Source organism: Taurulus bubalis (assembly GCF_910589615.1).
Source record: "Taurulus bubalis genome assembly, chromosome: 20".
Classification (NCBI taxonomy): Eukaryota; Metazoa; Chordata; class Actinopteri; order Perciformes; family Cottidae; genus Taurulus; species Taurulus bubalis.
In genome coordinates this window covers 12,993,582-13,016,897 of record NC_136608.1, presented here as the reverse complement: position 1 = coordinate 13,016,897, position 23,316 = coordinate 12,993,582, and the positions used below count along the sequence as shown (strand labels likewise).

At 41.9% G+C, this 23,316-nt stretch overlaps 2 protein-coding genes across 2 annotated transcripts; one reads left to right on the top strand and one right to left on the bottom strand.

The window, feature by feature from the left end:
* Positions 1 to 12: 12 nt before the first annotated feature.
* On the top strand, positions 13 to 17,338 carry LOC306752055 (liprin-beta-1-like; the record flags this gene model as incomplete). The annotated part of the gene is made up of 26 exons (XM_079235749.1): positions 13 to 76; positions 1,400 to 1,605; positions 3,497 to 3,577; positions 4,669 to 4,782; positions 4,900 to 5,010; positions 6,536 to 6,628; positions 6,829 to 6,867; positions 7,778 to 7,895; positions 9,188 to 9,249; positions 9,341 to 9,407; positions 9,958 to 10,076; positions 10,250 to 10,323; positions 11,484 to 11,538; positions 11,740 to 11,884; positions 12,007 to 12,039; positions 12,680 to 12,815; positions 12,902 to 13,024; positions 13,113 to 13,263; positions 13,815 to 13,926; positions 14,009 to 14,097; positions 14,251 to 14,373; positions 14,503 to 14,628; positions 14,874 to 15,062; positions 15,750 to 15,908; positions 16,006 to 16,071; positions 16,209 to 17,338. The coding sequence occupies 26 exons, from the start codon at positions 13 to 15 to the stop codon at positions 16,284 to 16,286; spliced, it is 2,733 nt and encodes a 910-aa protein (XP_079091875.1). The 3' UTR covers positions 16,287 to 17,338.
* A 12-nt stretch (positions 17,339 to 17,350) lies between these two features.
* cyb5r3 (cytochrome b5 reductase 3) lies at positions 17,351 to 21,339 on the bottom strand. Its single transcript, XM_079236158.1, has 9 exons — positions 21,217 to 21,339; positions 20,789 to 20,914; positions 20,492 to 20,564; positions 20,022 to 20,128; positions 19,803 to 19,932; positions 19,616 to 19,699; positions 18,988 to 19,073; positions 18,772 to 18,871; positions 17,351 to 18,145 (listed from the first exon to the last, which is right to left on the bottom strand). Exons 1-9 carry the CDS (start codon positions 21,235 to 21,237, stop codon positions 17,973 to 17,975), a joined length of 900 nt encoding a protein of 299 aa, XP_079092284.1. The 5' UTR covers positions 21,238 to 21,339; the 3' UTR covers positions 17,351 to 17,972.
* Positions 21,340 to 23,316: the final 1,977 nt, after the last annotated feature.

Genomic DNA, 23,316 nt, shown 5'->3' with positions numbered 1-23,316 from the left:
ATCGAGCACAAGATGATGTCCGACGCCAGCGATATGTTGGCAGCAGCCTTGGAGCAAATGGATGGCATCATAGCAGGTAACCACATTGTAGACTTGGACTTTCAGACCATAGCACTTCTTTAAGTGGGCATGGCGTAATATGGGGTCCGGCCACATCTGGAAACCATTGAGTTGCAAGCTGGGAATTCTACGTCCAGTGGACTGTAAACAATGTGCCCTTCTCCTGCAGTTTAATGTAATCCCCCTGACTATATATATTTATACGTAAATGTTTGGAATAATGCTGAATGTGTGCTGCTGGATCACTGGCCCTTTCTGCTTTCACTGCAATCCTCCACTGTGAGAAATGAAAGAAAGTTTCCATTGTCCCCGCAGTGACGGAAACTAATGATTATTCAAGCTCCCTGAGTTTGGAATACAAACTCCTGCTCGGGAACTTTTTGGCATCTCCGCACTGGTGCAGATGAGCAGAGCAGGCCTCGCTTTTTCAGAGGTCCCCACTTTTCCGCTGATGTGTGTAATTATAGCGCTGACATTTCCAATGGGAGCGAGGCGGCTGATCACATGACATCCCCCAGTCCCCACTGTTTCCTCAGAAACCACAGCCGTCATCGAGCCCCACTCCCTCGCTACCGTGGGGGAGCCATGCTTTTTAATCTTTTTGTATGTTTACTTATTTAGCCCCCTTTTTGTTAGCGTTGGCCCGCTTCATTATGGCTGACATTTAAGACCGATGGTGAGGAGAAGGCGGAAGTACACGGTGGGAACATAATGCACCGGAGTTCAGTCAACACGCTGCTGCATTTGCCTCCGAGAAAATGTGGTTTCCACAGATACGGGAGAAGATTTATTTGATTTTATTGTGTCACATGATGTTTGATAAAAGCCTTTGCCTCCAAGCGAGGTGTGTGTGTTGATGAAGAGGTGGACAGAATAGCATTAAGTACCTAAGTACAGTTATTTATGCTGCTGAATTGGAAAAAAACAAAACTCTTGCGTAGGAGTAAAATTATAATCAATGTCCTCAGGGAAGAACTGAGTGTTCTCAGAGGAAGTATGATACAAATCTTTTAATTAAAACCCTTTTTTGGAATAAAGTGAATAAACAGAAAATGAGTATCAAACGACTGCAATGCCCTTGGCGAAGTCCACAAATAAGCGACTCAATTACTGCAGGAAATTAGATATTTTTTTAGACGATCAATCGTCTGTCTATAAGTTATCTATCTATTAGTCTGTTTGGATAAAAACCTGCCATTTTGATTACTTTGATTATTGATTGAACACATTAGATTGATAGCGGCTACAATAATGATCTGTTTCTGAGCTTGTCTGAATGATTCGTATGAAATAACCTGTTATTCTTATTGTCATCCCACATCCAACTCTTCCTCTCCAGGCTCCAAGGCCATGGACTACTCCAACGGGCTGTTTGACTGCCAGTCGCCCACCTCGCCTTTCTTGGGGGGCCTTCGGGTGCTGCACCTGCTGGAGGACCTCAGGGGAGTGCTGGAGCTCATGGACACCGAGGAGAGGGACAACCTTCGGTGCCAGATCCCCGACTCCACTGCAGACGGGCTGGCAGAGTGGCTGCAGGGGCGATTGGTAACAAGTCCATTTATAAAGGGCCGTTTGTTGCGTGCGTTTGAAACAGAAGATTCGATATGTGTTTATATTGGAGCTTTTCTCACTCTGGGGCCGTTAACACTTGTCATTTCAAGGGTCCTGTGTCCACTTGAGAGCCAGATGTGATTTATCACGGCAAAAGACTTCAGCATCTTAGCTACAACAATAACACTTCTGCTCACAAGCTAAGAACCATCCATAAACTAACACAAACACATGCATGAATCATATTAAGGCATCACAAGGCAAGGCAGATTTACAGCGCATTTCATACACAAGCACAATGAAATTAAACAAAAGGACATTCTATTCTAAAAGGAACTTAGTTTACGAATAACCTTTGGCTTATCTGATTGTAATGGCAATTAATTCAAACCGGCGGGTGGTCTAAATTATGATTTGGCAAATACTTTTCTCTATAATTCATTATGCTTACGTTCTTCCATTCAAACTAAGTATACTCGTCTCCCTTGTCATTACAAAGTGTCCAGATCCTCTGGTTTCTATCCAACCTTTTATATCTCCCACTGCCCGGAGGAATTCTGGTGCTGTTCACTCTTAAGGTTACAAATAGGCTGACAACAGGTACTTTTTGAAAGTTATTTTTTATATTCTACATAAATATCACATGATGTCATACTCCAGCACTAACGTTGCCACTTTTGCTGTTCAAAAGTTATTTTAAACCAATTGATGTTGTTCTGCTTTTGTGTGAGTCAGTTTGTGCAGGTTGGCATTTTACCTTTTAGGGTATACTTACATTGATTTGACGTGTAGATTTTCAAATATAGCAATCGTTTTCCAACCCCTCACACTTCACATGCATATGACATAACTTGTCAAAAAGATCTTGTTTAATATCTACAGGTAAAATAATAAGCAAACGTTGCTCGGGAAGTTTGCTTATGAAGCTCCTTAGTGGCAATTATAATAAATAATGACATATAGATATTTAAAGCAATCAGTCTGTAGGTTTTTTCCCATTGCATACCAACTGTAGTTTACTAATAGCAGCTAATGATTCCATCTTCATTTTGGAGATCTTTGGTCCATCAGTTCAGTGGGTCACAAACCCACTGAATTTCTATTCATGAGGCTGACCTTAGCAATGAAGTGTCTGTGAGGTTGTGTGTGTGAATGCATGAACGTGGTCTCAGATGCAGCTATTGCAAAGTTTTTTAGCAGTTATATAACCATTTTTGTTTGTTGCAGCACCATGTATAATAATGTCGGTGTGTTTGAGAGATGACCTGCTTTGAATCATCCTCTGAACTGCTTTGCGTCTCTTGATCGTGCTCCGTTGTCCATACTGTGACTGTTTATTGTAAAAGTGCTGTTATGACGTGCTTTATGGATGATGGAGTTTCTATAGGCGTCCTGCTGCAAATAGTTTCCATCTTCCAAACTCCCGTTGGCTCGTTGGCCGGGGCTCTTGTTTTTCTTCCCTCACGGCCTCGTGTCTCCATGTGTGAGCTGGAGAGACGAGGCCGGTTTGCTTTTGATTCAATTTTCAAATCCTTTTGATGTGAGAATGCTATTGACCCTCACATGTTTCTCGTGAAAACTCACTTCGCCTATCTGTTTTTTTTTTTCTTCAAGGGAAAACCATGTGAGTTCATTGTCAGGGAGGTTATATAGTTATCCACTTAAGGGATATGCGCCCATTAGAAAATCCATGTGGCTCAAGGCTGGTGTGTATTTTCATTTGGACTCCGCAGCCAGAACTGCATTTCAACATGTTGGCCAAAGGCCGGCCCCCGTCTTCTTCCACAAGCTCTCGACTCGGTGGAGAACCGTATTGAAGTCGTGCAACAAATTCAGCATATTTGTTCAGACGTCACAAATCGACACGCATTGTTTCTCATTTCAGACTAACGGCCACGGCCCAGAAGCAGTCTACCAAGAACGCCTGTTGCGGCTGGAGAGTGACAAAGAGTGTCTTGTTCTTCAGGTTTGTGAGCACCACTCTTTATTGGAGCGTCAGCGCAGCAGAACAATTGCTCTTGAATAGGCGTTAAGTCATATTTTTTTTTAGAGAGATTTGCTTGAAAGTTTGGTGGCTGGGAGCATATGATCCGTATCATCACCATGTGACCTTTAAAAAAAAAAAAAAAAGCATAGGTAAAGCCAGAGAAAAGATTATTCATTAGTTTGTTTAGGTTAGCGATACTGTTTTCCTTTCTCAAAATAGTTGCAAGATGAATTAAAGGGTGGCATGCTACCTAAAGATGGCGCTACAGCTATTTGATAAAAGTAAAGGTCAAGGCATTACTCTCTTTGTGTCAAGAAATCCCATGAAAACAACCCCCTGACCTGTCTGTGGCTCTCAGCCCCGCAGCCATTCATTCATACTGAAGATGTCAATTCACAACAAGTACACTTACTTTACAAAACAGCTGGGAACTGTAGTTTTTAGCAAACTTTACTCACGATATATTTTGTCGTGGCCTATGTGCATGTTATTGGTGAAAAGGAAACATGTGCAATGGTGTGGCTCTTTAGTGTGTTTTTAATAGTTTTTAACAACAAAGGAGCTCCAACACAGATGAATGAGATGTATTAGGCTCTGGTTACACAGATAATACTGCTTTAGGAGAAAAACTGTTGATTTGGGCTATTAAATAATGTTAGTTAAAACCTTGAAATGGCAGTTTTTAGTGGTTATTTTTTTTTATTTTAACGCAAGTACACAAAGAAACAGTACAATTGTGATACATTTAGCATTTTTCTTTCCCCCCCCACCCCCAAGCATTCAGGTCAACAGTATCATTCTTATGAACAAACTCCCTCCCCGACCAACAAAAACAACAACCTCTTAATTGAGGATCCACAAACAAACAAAACAAAACAAAATCTAATGAAAAATAAATAAAATGTAAAAATAAAAAAAATGGGTACAGATTAGATTTTTTTATGTACACTTAAACAGTTTTTGAGCAACATAATCATATATGTTAGAGGACTATGTGCCTTTGAAGGACCAACAGTATGTGCTCTCAGAGTACTTTGTGTGATTCATACCAATGTCTCTCCGTTGTCCAGGTAAGCGTTCTCACAGACCAGGTAGAGGTGCAAGGTGAAAAGATTCGGGACCTGGACAACTGCCTGGATCTTCATCAGCAGAAACTAAATGCTACTGAGGAGTTGCTGCAACAGGTAAGGCCTCTATAAAAGTTACCATAACTTCTATTCATCCCAGTCCATTTCAAAATGTTCACCTCTCCACTGAATATTTAAATGCAGCTTTTGCCAAGTGTGCGCCTTGCTCCACAGGAGCTGTTGAACCGGACCACACTGGAGACCCAGAAGCTGGAGCTGATGGCCGAGGTGTCCAGTCTGAGGCTGAAGCTGACGTCCGTGGACAGAGACCACAGGGACAACGAGGTACAAACGCCTCCTTAAACCGTGACGCCACGTGAAGTGGAGCAGAGGTAGCCCAAGTTTCTCCGCTGCACCTGCAGCTTGTTTCATGCGATGCGTGACTCTGAATCCTGGAAGCCACCCAGTCTCTGTTTTAAAGTCACAAAGGTCCGTCTCACTCGACTGGATGTGTCATGTGGTGCAGGGTGAACTTCGTTAAGGGTTACAGAAAGGGGCTTAAACACCACTTGTGCTCCAGCCAGCAGCTGTTTCCTGCCAGAGCCCATACCTCTGCCCCTCCCCCTCTCTAAGGGGCTAAAAGGTTGGGGGATTTATAGTTTCCATACACTCTGTCCACTCGCTGGGACATATATGTTTCCAGACAGTAGACGTCTGAAGGGAGTTGGCTGACTTGAATGCAACTGCATGTCTTTGTTTTTGTTTCCATTTCCCCCATTAAGCTTTAAATCAACCTGCAACACCTGATTTTGGCCAGACATCACTTATATACTGTCAGAAGTGAACCATGTTTTGTTAGCTTTCTTCAAAGAGAGAGTATTTTGTGTTATGTTGGACGAAGCGTCTCTGAGTTTTTCTTTTGCTTAGAGGTCTCAACAGTACAGTCTCTCTTGCATGAATACACTTCCTAATTATTTGAGGAAAGAAAACATTGTGTGCATCGTTACAAATGTCTACTTTTTGTTAAGATTGCGTGAGCAACTTGTTTACATTTAAGGCGTTCATCCTTTTGTGTTGTCTGAGATTTTATAACCAGGATATCTTATTGAATAAAAACAAGAAATAATAGTTGGGCACACAAGTCGTCCCAGTGCGTGTTATCGGCCACTCTATTGATTAATATACAGACATTTGCTGTGTGTTGAAAAACATTTGGACACACAGACAAGAAGCCCAAACAGTATAAAATTGTGTCATCTTTTTTTCCTTTGCGTTTTACCGCTTTATATCCATTACTTACGCATAATATGAAAACTTGTTTGGCATTCACTTCCTGCAGAAGTACCTCCACATTTTTTTGGGACTTTGGTGCTCCACCCTCTATTTAGTTTGGGCATCTTTCATGAGGGTGTTTACATATGCTAATTAGGATGAACTGAGACGCTTTTAATTTACGAAGGCAATGGGAACAGGTCTTGAATCTGACTGACGTAGACCTTTCTAAGGACCTTTCTCAACAGCAAATTTAGGAAAAAAATATGAAAAACCCTTTAAAGATATTGGTGAATGAGGCCAGTAGAGATGTTAATGCTCTCCTCAAAAGAGAACAGTGTCCAAAGCACAGGACTCCGACAGTGCTGCGGATTGTGAAAAAAGCAGTTTCACAATAGATGACCGTGACGTTTCACTTTTACTGCAGGATTTGTCTTTTTCAAATTCCCTCCGATGGGACATCAGTCTGAAAATAACGTTTGGTGCTTTTGGCAGGAATTCTCCCATGACCTCTCTCCCACACGGTCTCCATAAACCTCCTCAGTACAGGTTTCTCTTCGACTTTTAATGGGTAATGGGAGTTCTTTCTCCTCCCCAGGGCTTGTACCAGGAAGTAACGGACCTGCGGTTCAGGGTGACTGACATAGAGAATGAAAGACTGCAGTGTGAGAAGAAACTCAAAGCTACCAAAGTGAGTGTGTGAAGCTCCAGATAGCGGACGCTTTACTCTTTTACATTTGGCTGTGGGTCAGAATGATCCTTTAAAACGCTTCATTACATGTTTAAAACCCTGTGATTTCCCCCCTGTGACATCTATTCTCTGCTCCCTTTCCTTACTCCCTTTTTCTTCTGTGATTTTAACATCTCTCTGCAACATGCTAACCTGTCAAGCGTCCGAAGCGGAACAGTGAGCGGTTCACTGGAGATGAGGTGAACGAGGTTTGATCTCCAGCCTGTCCTCTTCTTCCTTTCTGGCCCTTAAGATCCTCTAAACCTGCTGCTTCTCCACTGCTGCACACTGCTTTCCTGACTTTCACCACACTCGCTGTAAGTGCTTTCAGCTGTACCGGTTTTAGTATTTGTACCTGGTTCAAATCCTCTTTTTAGCTCTTTTTTTTTTATCAACACCTGTAGACTGAAACAGCATATTTACGAATGACTAAAAGTACAAACAGTCTTTTTTATGGTATATCTTTCCAAGATACACATCTTGTTAATCAGTGCGTCGTCTTAGTTTTAATAGATTTTCAATTTTTTAGATGCATGTCCAGTTTTTCCGTGTGTCCACAGTTTAGTGACTAGTATGAGCTCCCACTGAATCCTGTCACCACCAATCACAGTGTGTTAAATAGAGCACAGAAACTAACAAATCTACTGGCTGATTCTTATTATTTTGTGTTGAAGGGGAACATTTAAATCCAATTTACTCATCTGGAGTACTGTGGCTCTGAAGGTTCATTGTTTTAAGTCATTTATTAAGCAAAACTCACAAGAATTATCTTGTTCCACCTTCTCAAATCTAAGGATTTGTCTGGTATATGTCATGTATTGACTATTTTGCTGGTCGAGCAAAACAAGCCATCTCACTGAACTTGTGATGTGCATTTATTTATGACTATTTTCAGACATTTTATCAACTAAAGAATGGATTTGACAAGAAGAAGAATAGTCATTAGTGATGATGGTGTATTGTATTATAAGTGTTGGTCATGACCTTCCCTTTTTCCCTGTTCATCTTGTTATTCAAAAGCTATTCTGATTGTATCCGTCTCCCCAAGTTTCATTCACACAAAGTGATGAGAATCCCAGATTGACGACTTTCCATCTTCTCTCATTGTAGGAGGAGCTGCAGCTTCTGCAGAGGCAGCTGGAGGAGCGAGAGGAGGACCTGAGGAGGCTGAAGGACGACAGCAGACTGAGGGTGGAGAGCCACAGCAGAGCCGAGGGAGGAGAGAGAGGTGGGGGCTGTTTGGATTAATGTCCGGGAGCTTCTTGGACTATTTCACGGAGTCTAATATTACAAAAAGGGTTTTGCAGGGATTAAACAAACAGACATTTCACATTCCAACAACACCAGATTCCCCTCCAGCATCCTCGCTGAAAAAATAACGGCTGCTTTGCTTTCATCTGGATTTCCCCATTAATTATTTTTTCACTATCTTCCATTTCACGGACAGTCTGAACTATAATGAGGCGATCTGAGGCCCTTTTGTTTTTACTTAACTCCTTATCTGTCTGTCTGTCTGTGGGCTCCATACCAAACATATCTGACTGCTTTACTCCTTCCTCCCACCTCTGGCTTTATCTAATCCACTGATGGAAGAGGAATGCCACGAGCTAAATGAAGGGGAGTCTCCTCCACATGTCTGCTGTAAACACGTGTTCGACACGATAATCTGATCGGCTTTGTTTTGTCTTCCAGCTCAGTGTACAGACACTTGTTGTGTGTTCACTAACAAGATCAAATCTGCAAAGCTACGCCCCTGACTGGGTCAGATGTCTGCGGTTAAGAGAAGAAGAAAAAAACTTCAACAAAACAAATTAGGATTTTGAAATGACTTTGACTCAGAAATCTGTTATTTTCTGGATGTTTTGCGAGACACTTATTAGCACTGAACTTAAAACAAGTTTATCAAGCCACTATGCCTCTGCAGCACTAAAAGAGAAATTGAGAAAACCTATATAAAAGAATATAAAAGAAAATGCACATACTGTATATATATCTTCGGTTCACCGCCTCGCTCAGAGGTCATCTATAAGAACACTAAATTCGCGATGGCTATATTTGCGTATATTTCTCGTAAATGTGTGAGTTTTTATTCTATTCACTTTAATTTAGAGACAAATCTTTTTTTCTCTCTGATATGTTCGTCTTAAATCTTTTTTTCTTGGAATATTATCCCTCTCCCCAGTCTCCTTACTTTTGGTGTCCAACTCTACTCATCTACCTCAATGTAATGACAAGTTCTACTGCGGTACACACACTTCACGTCTCACACAGGGTTTTCTCTGCAGATAAACATGGTTTGGATTAGATTACCAAGTGGTGAGCATGTGTTTAATTGTGCAAAGTGTCTAGTAAAACACGCAGAAAGTCCATGTTTTTGATAACTTGTGCTTATAGTTGAAACAAGAGTTCATTGCAGCAACACGCTGAAACAAGAGCTGCACACTGAGCCCCAGTGGGTTCATTATTTCTGCTGGTTTCAGAGCCAGGGCGGAAAGTATAAAGTGTGTGTTTTCGCCCCAGATACAGAAGTGTTGAAGATGAAGATGGTGTTGGAGTCCTTGGCGTCGGCCAACGACGTGAAGGTACAGTGTGATGTGACGCGTTGGTCATCAGCAGCAGCTTTGATTAACTGAAAGCAGTCGTAACTGGAACATCCTGCGTGTTTCTCTACAGGAACAACGGATAAAGGAGCTGGAGGAGTCACTCACTAAGTGCAAGAAAGTGCCGGAGCAGGTCAGAGGTCAGTCAGTCAGTGTAATGTTACTCTTTATTTATCGGCCTCCATATTTGCATTCCTGTTATGCCAATGTTGAGCCAAAGTTTTTGGAAATTTGTAGGATTTTGCAATTGCTTTGGCCTAAAAATCTCTTTGTTTGCTGATGCATCACAACAGTTAACATTATCATCACTGAATTGTAATACGCGTTGCATTTTAAGTTCAACTTTTTATTATCAATTAAATGCTGCCAGACAGCAACTAATTCTAATCAAAACAAAGTCTGCAGCGCTCATTTCCTCAAGATTGGACAAATAGCAGCTGGAAAACAAAAAGTGCAATGAATGCAGAAGACAGAATATGAAATTATGTCGAGCATCATCTTCTCCATAATAAACTGTATTATTGTAAACAAGTATTTTACATAAAATGTTTTATATTTATTTATATATAGACTCTCCTGTTCCTGTACTTTAAATATACATTTAGTCTATTTCATGACGGTTTATGGCAGCCTGAAACTTCAAAAGATAAGCTGGCATCCCTGATGAGTGTCCCAACTGTCCTCCCTCAGAGAAGTTTAATGAAGACGACTATGACGATATCCCAGATGATCCCTCGGTTTCCGTGTCCATGGAGGTGGATCAGGTCACACCGACGCTGGAAGGGGCGGCAGGAAGAAGCTCAGGCGAGGTAAACACAACCTCTGTCTAAACAGATTGGACACAGGATGAAACCCAGACTGGAGACTTCCTTTTAGAAAAGCCCAATTTCAGCCTTCATGCAGAGCTTCTGTTCGAGGGTGCAAACGTTCTGCTGTTGGGGAGAACATGTTCAATGAACTGTGTTTTTCTCTGTTGTGTCAGTCTATTCCATGCATAGCAGTGCTCTCTGAAATGAACGACCTGGACAGAGAACAACAGTTACAGGCGGCCAGAAGGTAAAACAGATCTAATTATTGTTCCCACATGTTATTAAAACTGCTTTATTTGAAACTAGATGCACTGAAATGAGTGAACTAAATATTAATTTACTCTAGAAGACGCTTTGGATCTCTCTACAGTTTGGTCACAGACATTTCTAAAAGACTACAGTGTGTGTTGAACAGTTCTTTTTTAGACAGATTTATTCAGCATATGGAGTGTGGGTGGAAAGAATTGCTCAATGTTTAAAGTTAATTTAAATAACAGTTACTTTAATATCGCTCATACCTACATTCTGGCTGATTAGACCTCTGTGCAGGTTGAAAGTGGGCGTGGCTATGTGAAGTCACCTGACTATGTACCAATAGGAAGAGCAATGGTGACATTAGTCCCAGCCTAGTATCCGCAACAATCTGCAATCTAAATTGCGTACTTTTTATTGTTACTTTAAGTCCATACTGCGCCTGCCCTTACAGAGGAAGTACTGTTGCATGTAGCATGCATTCAATTGGGACAAACTGCTTCGTCAAGCACCTTGAACTTTGACCCTCTTGTTGATCCATCTGACATACAACATATCTGATGCATGATATCTCTGCTGTCATCTAGCTGCCAACTGTGCTCTCAGTGGCTCAGCAGATGTAACGTATCTTCCTCTGTGCAGAGGATTGTGGGTCAGAAAAGCATGAGACCGGATGCATCCTCTTATTTTTGGAAGACTGTGTTTGGCAAACTATGTATTGGGACATCCTAAATCTTTATCTGACATCCTACATATTATGGTACAATATGTACAGAAGATGTTAATGAAACCAAAGTCTGTGCACGCCCACACGGCGCTGATGAGAGGTCTAACTAAGCTACGTGTGTGTGTGCACGTGATACGTCTGAAATGTACTGTGAAGTTTGGAAGTAGTTACAGCTTATGGCCAGCAAGCTGTCATTCAATTTTAGTCAGTTTATCACTTTGTTGTGTTGAAGTTTGTGTCAAATAATGAAGTTATTTGTTCTTTTTGCATGTAACTTTCTCAGTACATTTCTATATGAACTCTTTCTTTTAGTCGATTTTTTTCCTGTATAGTGTCTGCAAAGTAACAGTATTTCTACGGTACTTGACGCTGATGATATTTCAGGATTCTTTAACCTTTAAACACTTTAATTCTTGTTGTAATTTCAGTCTGTCAGACGTCCCACAGCCGGGTAGCTCAGCCACAATGAGCAGCACTGACCAGGTAAGAGCAGACGAACATGCCGACTACAGAGACCTGCAGGACTCGCTGTGTGACATTGTCCTGCTCTGACACCAAGTGGTTAAATAGTGCAACTACACTTTTTTCTCTCTTGTACTTTTTGAATTTAATTAAAGGCAAAATGGTTTGTTTTTGCCCATATCTTCAGTTCTCTACACTCCTGTATTTCTCTTTTTTTCACAGTCCAAAAATAAAGCAGGACCTGGTTCCTCGTCTCCTTCCAGAGCAAGTGACGGGAGCTTTGGGACCAAGAAGGCCCGTTCTTCTTTCGGCCGTGGCTTCTTCAAACTGCGTGGAGGCAAGCAGACAACCAGCTCTCCAAACCTGGGTGATTCTGAGCTCCTACTCGCTGGGCTGTCCCAGAAAATGCATCACATTGTTCCATATTTTGAGACTCGTCTTAATGTTTTGTTACTGATCCTCGTGTTTCTTTCTCTGTAAATTGTGAAGATCGCACCCGGAGTGCCAGTGCACCTGCGTTAGGTACAGTAGAGCAGAGTGGCCTTGTTGGCCTGCAGTATGGCAGCTCTGGATTATACAGCTGGATGTGAATAAAGACAGTACTGACGTCAGATGATCACATACCGTCATACTGATGATCCAATTTTCTCTAAATCCGTGGTTCCCAACCTTTCTGACTCGTGACCACCTTGTCACAGTCGCAACAAATAATGATTTTGTATTTCATTTGACCAATTTAAAGGCTTGAAGAGTTAAAACTACACACTATTTAACAAGAAAAGTTGGAAACAACTGCTCTAACTCGTTGTTTCTAGAGTTTCTTGCTCTGGTTTGAGGTATTTCTGTCCGTGATCTCACTAAATCATCCAGCTGTCCCTTATCCATGACTTTAAACCATCTGCAATGAAGACGTTCTGTTGGTACTTTCCAGTTAAGTAGTGAAGCGTTTCTCATTCGCTGTAAATGAGAGAATCTGTGAGTTCTGTCGTAGGACTTTAATACTCCTTTGCATGGGTGGCAGCTGCTGTAATACTCTTGTTGAATTCATTATTCTTTAGTTTGTTAACATTGGGTCGTAGTGGTGCGTCTGTAGTCGTGTGTAAACTCTGATCCAGCTGTGTTGAGGTTTGTCACGGTAACGTGGATGTCATAACCTTTGCAGCTGAGACTGAACGTAAAGGCACAGATCACCTGGACTTGGCCGGCGCTCCTCCACGAAAATCTCATGACGGAACCCTCCTGCCGTCGTCGCCGGAAACCAAAAAGAAGTCCAAAGGCTTCAGGAAATTCTTTGGCAGGTAACATTTAGGGGTGCGTCAGCTGTACTTCAGGGTAATACAAGACCGTTATTTGCTTAATCATTTAGACTGTGATTCTCCTGCAGGCTAAAGAGGAGCCACTCCAGCTCCTTCCACCTCGACGATGAAGCGGACATTGAGTTCAGGAGGGGAGGAGTCAGAGCCACAGCCGGCCCGCGACTCGGCTGGTCACGTGAATCTAAACACAAGTAGGCGTCAACGCGGTTCTTAACTGGCAACGGTTGCTTTTGTTAAGGTTGCACCAGTTGATCAATATTCCCTCTCTGTCTCTGCCAGTGTGGTTGAAGTTCCCTTCTCGCGGTGGAGTAAAGATGAAGTCTGCGCGTGGCTGCATCAGCAGGGCCTCGGGCTTTACATCGCTCAGGGGCAGAGCTGGATCAAGTCGGGGCAGACGCTACTGAGGGCATCGCAACAAGACCTGGAGAAGGTAGGGAGGTTTTGTTTCAGCGAGATATCGTTTTATTTATCACAAAACTCAGCATTCAAATGATTGTTACACTGCAAACATTATGAGTAGAAAGAAGTTATTGAAGACACACAGAATGTAGTTTTTTACCATTGAAATCACATTATTTTTAGCTTTCCAAGCCCAAGTTTAGACGTCCAAAACTCACTGTTTACTTACTCTGACATTTAGGCAACACTATATTAGAGCTGCAAGGATTTATTGTTTTGTTAATTGATTTGTGTAATTTTTGGAGACAGAAAGGCACAATTCTCTGATTCCGGCTTCTTAAATGTGTGTTTTTATGTGACAGTAAACTGAATATCTTTGAGTTGTGGGCAAAACAAGCAATTTGAGAAGGTCATTGGGACTTTTCGTAAACAATAATTGACATGTTTCACCATTTTCTGACATTTTAAAGACCAAACAACTAATCGATTCATCCAACAGCAAAAATCGACAGTGAAAATAATCTTTTAGTTGCAGCCCTACACTATATGACGTTGTGTTTCCCCTCTTGTTCGCCTGATCAGGAGTTGTGCATGAAGCACCCTCTCCACAGGAAGAAGCTGCAGCTGGCTCTGCAGGCTCTCGGGTCGAATGAGGACGACCTGAAGGGCAGACTGGACCACAACTGGGTGACCCGTGAGTTGTGACGTCACCTTTTCTAAATAAAAACGTCTGTATTTCCCCCCTCGGCTTTGAAATTCACAAATACATGTTTCAGGGTGGCTGGATGACATCGGCCTCCCGCAGTACAAAAGCCACTTTGACGAGGCTCGTGTTGATGGCTGCATGCTGCACTACATGACGGTGGTGAGTGGAAAACCTCTGTGGAAGCTTTTAAAGCCCCTTTAAACATTCATGTGACACCTTCCTTTCTAATACTTCTTTAATATTCCGGCTGAACTTTCCTTCTGACTAAATCATCTTTTTGGTCATTGTCTGACCCCGTGGTGGTTTTCCCAGGAGGACTTGCTGTCTCTGAAGGTGGGCAGTGTTCTCCATCACCTCAGCATCAAGAGGGCCATTCAGGTCCTCCGCCTCAACTGCTACGAACCCAACTGCCTCAGGCGACGACCCTCTGATGAGGTATCACACAGGAAGTCACAACCCATACTCTTTCCTTCCTTTTTAGTTTTAAAGCCGCTTTGGCTGTTTCTGCCCCCGAAAGCTTTTGGATTTTCTTTCATTTAAAACTCTCTGGTTGTTGTTGTCCAGAACAACATGACACCAGCGGAGGTCTCCCAGTGGACCAACCACCGAGTGATGGAGTGGCTGCGCTCTGCGGATTTGGCAGAATACGCTCCCAACCTGAGGGGCAGCGGTGTTCATGGAGGACTGATGGTGAGAGGGCTCGGATCAGGATTAGATGGAAGATCCTCTTGAAATAATACAAAAATATATAAAACCAATGTTTCAAATGCTGTTTTATTATTGGCGTACACATTGCAGTAATGTTTTTCTTTTGCACAGTATGCTGCAGGCAGTCTCGCTTTATGATTTTAAGACGGCACAACAATATTCCCAGGCGCCGCTCTGCGTCAGACGTCGTTCTCTTCTCACCGTGATGTTTTCTCCCATGTCTGAAGGTGTTGGAGCCGCGCTTCAACGTGGAAGCGCTCGCCCTCCTGCTCAACATTCCTCCCAACAAAACCCTGCTGAGACGCCACCTGGCGACACATTTCCACCTGCTCATCGGCTCCGAGGCGCAGCGGCTCAAACAGGACTGTCTGGAAAACCCCGACTACATCGTCCTCTCCGCCACCGCCAAGGTCAAGGTAACTGCCCTCCGCACTCGACAGACAAATCTGTCTGCTGGGATCAGCTCTCGCGGGTGAAACTTGGTCCAACGGGTTTTTCTTTTGTCCATTTTCCACACTGAACTAATTGTGTCACTCAAATTACAATGATTTTGTTGCGTTGCTTGTTATCTTACGGTCCACACCAGGAGCTGCTTCATTTAAATTAAATCCTTATTTCAGTGGTTTTAACACTAAAAACTAGACCAATGCAACAAATCTTGACCACTTTCATGCTAATAAACAACCTTCTTTTCTTAAAAAATTAAACTAGTATTGTTCATTAAAGATCAATCTGCCAATTATTTAATATAATTAATATTGTTTTAAAAATATCAGAAAGTAATTCAACATTTTGGGAAAGCAACTGCCTTGATTCTGTCCAAATGGAACAGTATCTGCCTACCAGCACCTCTCAAGCTCTTTAGTCTACTTCCTGTTTGGTTAATCTGTACAAAAAAGATGTTTAAAAACAAAAAAGATATATATGTCTCATAAAGAACAAGGCGAGCTGTTTCCAGTCTTTATGCTAAGCTAAAGGCTCCTGCATCAAACAAAGACATGCGAGTCAAGTCTTCTCATATAACGCAACCTTAAAATTCGTGCCAGATGCTGGATATAAACCCACGACGTTCCGCTGCTGACCGTCTCCTTTTCCCCCTGCAGCCGAGACGCCTGTCATTCGGGGGTTTTGGCACTTTGAGGAAGAAACGCCACGACGACAGCGACGAGTACGTCTGCCCCATGAACGTGGAAATGCCCAAGAGCAGCAGCTTCCAGACGGGCGTCCGAATCTATGAGGAGCACCTGGACCACCTGGAACAGGTACGGAGGTATTTCCTCACGAAACATCACAAATCTGAGTTCTTCCAATGTGGTCGTCTGCTGCTCGACTCTCTGGTTGTGTATTTTCTTTTGGCAGATGGAAGACTCCGAAGGGACCGTGAGACAGATAGGAGCATTTTCGGAGGAAATCAACAATCTAACGGTGACACACTGACCTTCTCCTGCATGCCTGGACATGACACCTGATTTATGGGGTAGAAGAATAACCGACAATGACTACGTTTACGAACCCGAGTTCTTTTGAGTTTCCTTCATTCTCTCCGGTTCTCTTTGTTTCAGAGCATGCTGACGGAAGATGAGTCTTTTCAGGAGATTTCCGTCGACGCAGAAGAAACCGACCACAACTCTGGTGTTTGATTAAGACTTTGCTTTGTGAAAAAAAACAAAAAAAACTGTGCCAACCACAATCCAAATCCCTCCACCTTCCACCAACATTTGTAGCAGAACATGTGTTTTACAGCCATAGCTTTCATGACCATATATATACATATATATATTTATTAAAGCTGTCCAAAATATAATGCATGAACTGAAAATGCAATGTTTTATTGCATTAATGTACCTCTTATTATTGAAACATTAATATTTTGTTTTCAGTAATAAGCGAGGTAATATCTATTTTTCGAATTTGTTTTGAGTGCAGTAAGTTTTCATGTCCTCGGCTGCAGTCAGATTCATTTTTGAATGTGGTACGTAAAGCTGCTTTAAGATAATTTCATTAAAATTACAGCAACCGTCCTCACATTTACTTCTCGTGGTATCTAGCCACAGTTTGGGTTTTGAGATCGAAGGTTTCTGCCACGAACACTCAACTTCACTCGTGTGTTGCGCTCGCAGCATATTCCTCCACAAAGTGTTCAGACTGAGGTATGGGAGTTCTTTTCTCTGCATCACTCAGGACATTGTTACTGTTTTCAACGCTGTTAGTTCTGCACACGTTATTCCGTTCACCTACATAGTGTTGAGAGAACTAAACCAAAATGATCTGCAGGGCTCGATACTGCCAGAGGAAGTGAGTAATATGCTAATATCTTTAGTTTGAGAGTTAGGTGGATCGATGCCAGTTGTTACTGTGCTTTTTATGCAAGAAGCTACAACCCTTGATTGAGCTTAGCATCAAACCTGGAGGCCTTGCTCTCCGAAGCGCCATTAACACTATTTTTCTAAAATTCAAATACCACATAACTACAAATTGACCCGCATGTTAATGAGTGAGCATTAAGATGCATCCTTAAACTTTTCCCTCCGCTTCTAGTCTTCATGCTAAGCTAATAAACGCTAAGCTCTACTTAACGAGTGGTATTGATCCTCTTGGCGTGAAAGCGTTTCTCTCCAGATGTCAAATGTCTTACTTTTAAAGAAACCACATGACTGAAACCAAAGTCTGTTTTTTAAATTTTTGGTAATAAAAATGTAGAAAATGCATTTGTCCTGGTTTTTATTTTTAGTAGTGTCTGCTACAACAGTTATGATCCAGCACTTGTACAATGAGGGAGATTTGAAGCATACAAAAACAAATTCAGGAGCAATGTTTTTTTTAATTTTGCATATCCATCACAGGTAGCTGCTGTTGCCAGACTTCATGTTAGTAACCACATCACAACCAAGAACATGTAGCAAAATATTGACATCTTTGACGATAGATAGAGGGGCCGGTATAACAAACACATTCGCAACAGCAATAATGGATTAAATAATACAATTCTGTATAAATGAAGCACGTGATTGCAATGCATAAAAAAAGCTTCGCAAGTGTTAAGGCACTCAGAACACATCCGACAAACCTCAACTCTTCTGACATTGTTGCAAACAGATTTGTAATCACATACTCGTCTTTTCTCCCCAAACACTTCCCCTTCAGTGACACTTATAGATTACATCAATTGGTCCGAGCTGTGTTGCATGGATATATCGTAGCCTAAATATTGTACACAAAGTGCAATACCCACTGCAACTTTAAGTGCTTTAAAGCTTTCGGGGTAGTGAATAAAACGGAGCGCCCTCATGCGCCCAAACCTCCACTTGTTGGACGTGGACGGACGTCTAGAAGGTGAACCTGCGGCTGCTGGAGTGGTCGACTTTGTCCAGGTTGGGGTTGCAGGCGAACTGGATCATAGGCGGAGGTCCACACATCAGGATGAGACTGTCGTCACTGGGAGGCGGCAGGTGTTCCCTCACCATGGCCTCATCGATGAAGCCCTGGCTGTACTCCCAGTCTGACAGAGAAAAAAGGTGTTTCAATAAGACAGAGTGTAACAATTTCTCAGACTTCCCAATTTCAGAAATAGAAAGAAAAATATGGCATCCAATTAGTTTTGTCAATAAATTGCACGCATTATGTTTATAGCACAGTGTCCTAAATGGCTGAGATAAACGCAGCAGTGCACCGTTTTGAGCGAAACTGTCCATTTCTATTTATTCTTGCCGCTCGCTTTGAAAGTGCCGCAATGGACCAGCAACGGCTGATGGTGAAGTTGAAAACAAGAGTTTTCCATAATGGTAAAATTATTTTTTTTTTTTGGGGGGGGGGGGTTGAATCTTGGAACTTTTGATATATACACATATATTCTTTTCTGACATTTTACAGCCTAAATTACTAGCCAGTTAATTCAGAAAAATAATAAATCAATAATACATTTTGTGTGTTAGTTGCATACCTAAATATAAATACAAGGGAAATAATCACAGGTATAAATGAGCAGATTGGTTCTGTAACCACTTGTCCACACAGAGACTCAACTTCCTGTACACCATCATCTGCTCTGCACGACAACATTTGAAACACGAGATGTCAGGGGCAGAAACAAAAGCCGTTTTCAGACTTCCCAAGAAGGAACCTCACCGTCGGCTGCTCTGTCCACGGTGAACCACAGCTTGAACCGGTCCGGGTGGTTGACCTGGATCTCCTCCAACTCCGGTCGCAACAAGATGTCTTTCTCCGTCTGCGATAGGACAGGAAGAACAAAGTTCCACTTCCGCTTTAGTATCAACCACTCTCTCCTCAGTTGTAAAGGAAAACAAATACCTTTTTCATAATTCTTCATCCTGTGAAACTGACCTGGTTTGCAAACAGCAGGTAACACACCGTGTGGTCCTGGGGATCCTTCATCACAGCGGTGATGAGCTGCAACATGGGCGTGATGCCTGGAAGAAAACAGGAGAGAGGCTTCAGACATGGAATTACCTTCAATATACAAAAAATAATAAAAGTATTGTCACCCGTGAGCGAACGTTCTCGCTAAACCACTAGCACACTGCAAACCAGTAAGAAGAAGATAAGAATTCAATAAAATACAGGGTCATGGGACTGCGGAAAGTGGATTTTTAAAGCGATAATGAAAATAATTGTTAGTTAAAAAGGAACCCACAAGGCCGAAAAAAAAACTGAAAAGAACTAATTAACTATTATTCATGCGACATTTCCAGCGAGACTATAATACAGCATAGTACATATATAGTAATACAGCGGAAGAGGATCCTAAGGGCAACAGCAGCGAGAGGATTTCAAATGAGAACCGGATGGAGAGAATTAAAACATCCAACATGGCAATCGAGCCACGCAAAGAATGGACAAGGTTCGACAGAGACGAGATTGGGATTCAAGGGACATTAAAGTAAGAAGAGGAGCTGTGGTGGACTAAATTGATCATGAGACTTTTAGAGATGAGTTTAGAAGTTCTCCTCACCAGTCCCTCCAGCAATCATGCCAACATGTTTAGCCGTCTTGGTTTCAGCCGGGGACTTCTTGTCCGATTGGATGGCAAAAACACCTGTGGAGGAAAACGTTACAATATCAGGTCCAGCAGCTGCAGCTCGGTTCCAAACTGAGCACCTTTTCACCCACTGGATAAGGACGTGTGTCATCGCGCTCACCTTTGCCCTTGTAAACGAGAAGACCACTGGGTCCTCGGAAATCAACCGTGTCGTTGATCCTGAGGCTCTCCAGGTACTGACTCATCTTCCCTCCCTCTGGGAATTTAGGATTGACCTCTTTGAAGTAAATCTGTTGACATGGGACAACAGAAGAAAGTGGATTAGGAAAATAAGACCAACACCTCTACTTGATTAAAACAACTTTTCTACTGGCTGTACCTTCACCACCAAGTCCACATAGCCTTTGTCATCGTCACTGGACACTGGCGTGTACGGACGGACGACCAGCTTCCCGTCTATTCTCGCAGACAAATAGATATGCTGCCCTGGAGAGGAACAACGACATATGGACTCGGTTCACTTTTGACGTCAACAGCTTCTCGTTTGATCACGACTAACAGCAAGGATAGGTTTAAAAAAAGTAATTTGCACATTGCGCTCATAGAAAGACGACACACTGCTTATTGCTAGATCTTTTTTTTTAAAGTGATGTTTGCAGCGACTACATTACCTTCTTAGTTCAATCGTTTGATTCCTCGGCACTATGTTTTGTCGTTGTGCTCTTATACACGCTGCTTGAGATTTTTCTGATCGTTTCCAACAAACTTAAAAAACAAACACTTCTCATAATGACTGATTCCTGCTCGTCTCCATACTTTAATTACTGAATAAGTGCATAATATACTTACCAATAGGGAGACCAAGGATGTGTTCAGGGGAAGGCAGGGCGAAGCGGAACTTCCTTGTGTCATGGCTGACAATCTGCACAAAACAAACAAACAGAGGAGTTCATCAGAAAAAAAAAGCTGCATTGAAAAAGCCAATATAGCAAACGTGGTACCTGAACGCACCTGCTGCGTTTGCAAACAGGCGATTTGCAGCAGCAAGCAGTGGCCGTTTCTGAACTTGCTGCCACTGACTTGATTCACAGCAACATTGTTCTTGCAAATAAAAAAAAAAGTTAAAATTATATTCAACCTGCTTACCTGCTTGTCCAACAGCCGCAGTGCATACTTGATGTTGGGGTCCTCCAAGGTGAGGGCCAGCCTCTTCTTTCCGAAGAGAAGTCTGAAGATCAAGTTGATGATGCTGTCGACGCCGCCTCGGATCAACTGCAACCATAAAAAGGTCAAAACTAAAAAAACACACGAGAGAATGAGTGACACCACCAGCTAGCATTAGCTATCAAACGTTTGAGACCTCCGTGGGGCGTTGTCTCGCTTGAGTCGAGCCATGTTTGTTTAATCCATAACAGGAGAAATGAGTCATAGCCATGCCTGTGGCCAAGGGCCCGAACAACTTGGTTAGGGGAACTAACTTAGCGATACATGCAAGCTAATGTTAGTCTGAGGTAACACAGGGGATTTAGCCTAAACGAAACACACCGGGCCACTTCTCGTTAAGTTGTACTTACACCAATGATGTAGGACAGCATTTTTCTGTCAGTCGTTTAACTGTAAAGGTTGTTTGATAATGCAGGAGGCAGCGCCAGATGACTTTACTGCAACTGCGAAGGTAGTACGAGAGCTGTCAGTCATGCAAGGCTGTCAAGCTAAGGCTAACTGGAGCATATATACGCATCCGGTCACTGTTTTAAGAAATAAAAGCATTAATTCGTGAAAGAAAAATGCGTTAATTTCTTCAAATTACACCGAGAAAGCCACGCATACCAACGACTATAGTTCATGACAAAGACAATACAGTTTATATTTGTTTATATGCCCTGAAACAATACGGACGTGACATGTGTTAAACTGATAAACGCAACTTCCGGTATGATAACTGCTAGTTCCCGCTATCTTGTCGAAGCAGAAGCTCAATCGTCACTTCCGCCTGAATTTTCAGAATAAAACTAATTCAATAATAACGGAAACCGTGGACTTCTTAGAATAAAAGTCCACAATTAACAATTGGCATAAGTACATGAGGAGTATTACGAGGCCAAATGTGGGAGGCAGATTACTTTTAATAATAGCAATGTCAAAAATGTTATTTCTTTTTAAGTTTGTCATAAAGTACCTAGCTTTTATAATTGTTTAATGCTACATATTTGCATCTTGTTTTTACTTGTTCTGCGCATCTGTTCAGATTATTTATTATTTATTTATTTTGAATCTTGAAACATTCCCTCTATATTTCAAGCAATATGTTTAAAATAATGTCTCCCATTGGCAAAATAATCAGAAAGATGTTTTGATAATTAATGCCACAGCTTGGCCTATTTTCGATATCAATGAAGTGACACCATTTGGACATAAATTCAGTCCTTCAGTTTCTTTTCACAAGAAGTTCAAGTGAGAAACTGAACAAAATATATGATGTTTTACAGGACTTTACTTACAGCTTATTTTAGGCATATTTTTCTCTCTATTACAGAAGCATTGCTACTCCCACTGGCAGGACAATTGGTATAAACTCATTCTGTGCAGCCAACACAGCAGCCTAAAATCTATAAATCTACAACCCCAGGGTGCTCTCATCATCAAATTCACTCTGAGGCTCAAATCAATGTGACATCATGGCAGGACAAACCTGTCCCTGTTTTCTGGCTCTGGTAGACATCAGTTAATATTCACTAATAGAAATTGATCTGTGCATAAATCAAAATGGAAAGTATCATCTTTTTGTTTAGTTTATTTCTGTGACATTGTTGTGCTCATACACTGTGCCGTGCTTCTTTGTGTCCTTTAGGTGGCAGTAGTGATCTAGTTAACAGGCTGGGATGGATGATTCACAACCACGACAAAAGTGTTTAGAAGCAAACACCATTAAAAGTGGAATTTGTCACGCGGACACTTCTGGATGTGAAGAGAGGTGCGTGCAGGAGCAGTGACTCATTCTTCCTCAATCAATACGAGCACCGTAGTGAACGTAATAAAGGTTAATTTTGTTATTAAAGCTTCTATTAGAGGCAGTCACGGCTACTTAAATGAACGCTTTGGTGACATGTAACTGAAAGTACGACATGATAAGCTTCTGTATCAACAGGAAATAAAACATTTTTATTGATCATTTGTGTATATGAAGTTATATAACACCAGTCAGAAAACTCCACAGAGTGAATCACTACACAAAAGTGAAACAAAACTGTAAAACACCTCGTCAAAAATGAAGGTATACACAGCAAATATAACTGTCAGCGGCTCGCCGTCGCCGCGAGCAATATGGCAGGAAAAAACACCCCAAACAGTTCTACGAGATTACAGAGAAAATTTCCACACACAAAATACTCAAGCAGGCAGTTGATTTACACAAAGGCAACTAGGATCTTTCTACAGCATCAGATTCTAATACTTTACACAGCTTTTGTTTTCGAAAGGTCAGTGTGGCGTTTTGTCAGAGCCACTGGAGGGACTCTTTAGTTCCTTGTCACACAGAGAGCTTGGTTTTTACAAGAGGATAATTTGGGGTTTAATTATGCATGCATACTTTGATAATCACAACAGGAGCATTGTGTTTCAGGTAAAGGTTTTGTGGGGTTTTTCCCTCACACACTCACATCACAATTCGATGT

What these genes read in the sequence shown, in the direction of transcription:
- cyb5r3 (XM_079236158.1), bottom strand. Translation starts at nt 21,237, where the DNA reads ATGCTGTCCTACATCATTGGT. An exon ending in TGCTGTCCTACATCATTGGT is followed by an intron (nt 20,915 to 21,216) that starts GTAAGTACAACT and finishes TTATGGTTGCAG; the next exon opens with TTGATCCGAGGCGGCGTCGA. An exon ending in TGCGGCTGTTGGACAAGCAG is followed by an intron (nt 20,565 to 20,788) that starts GTAAGCAGGTTG and finishes TGTTTTGTGCAG; the next exon opens with ATTGTCAGCCATGACACAAG.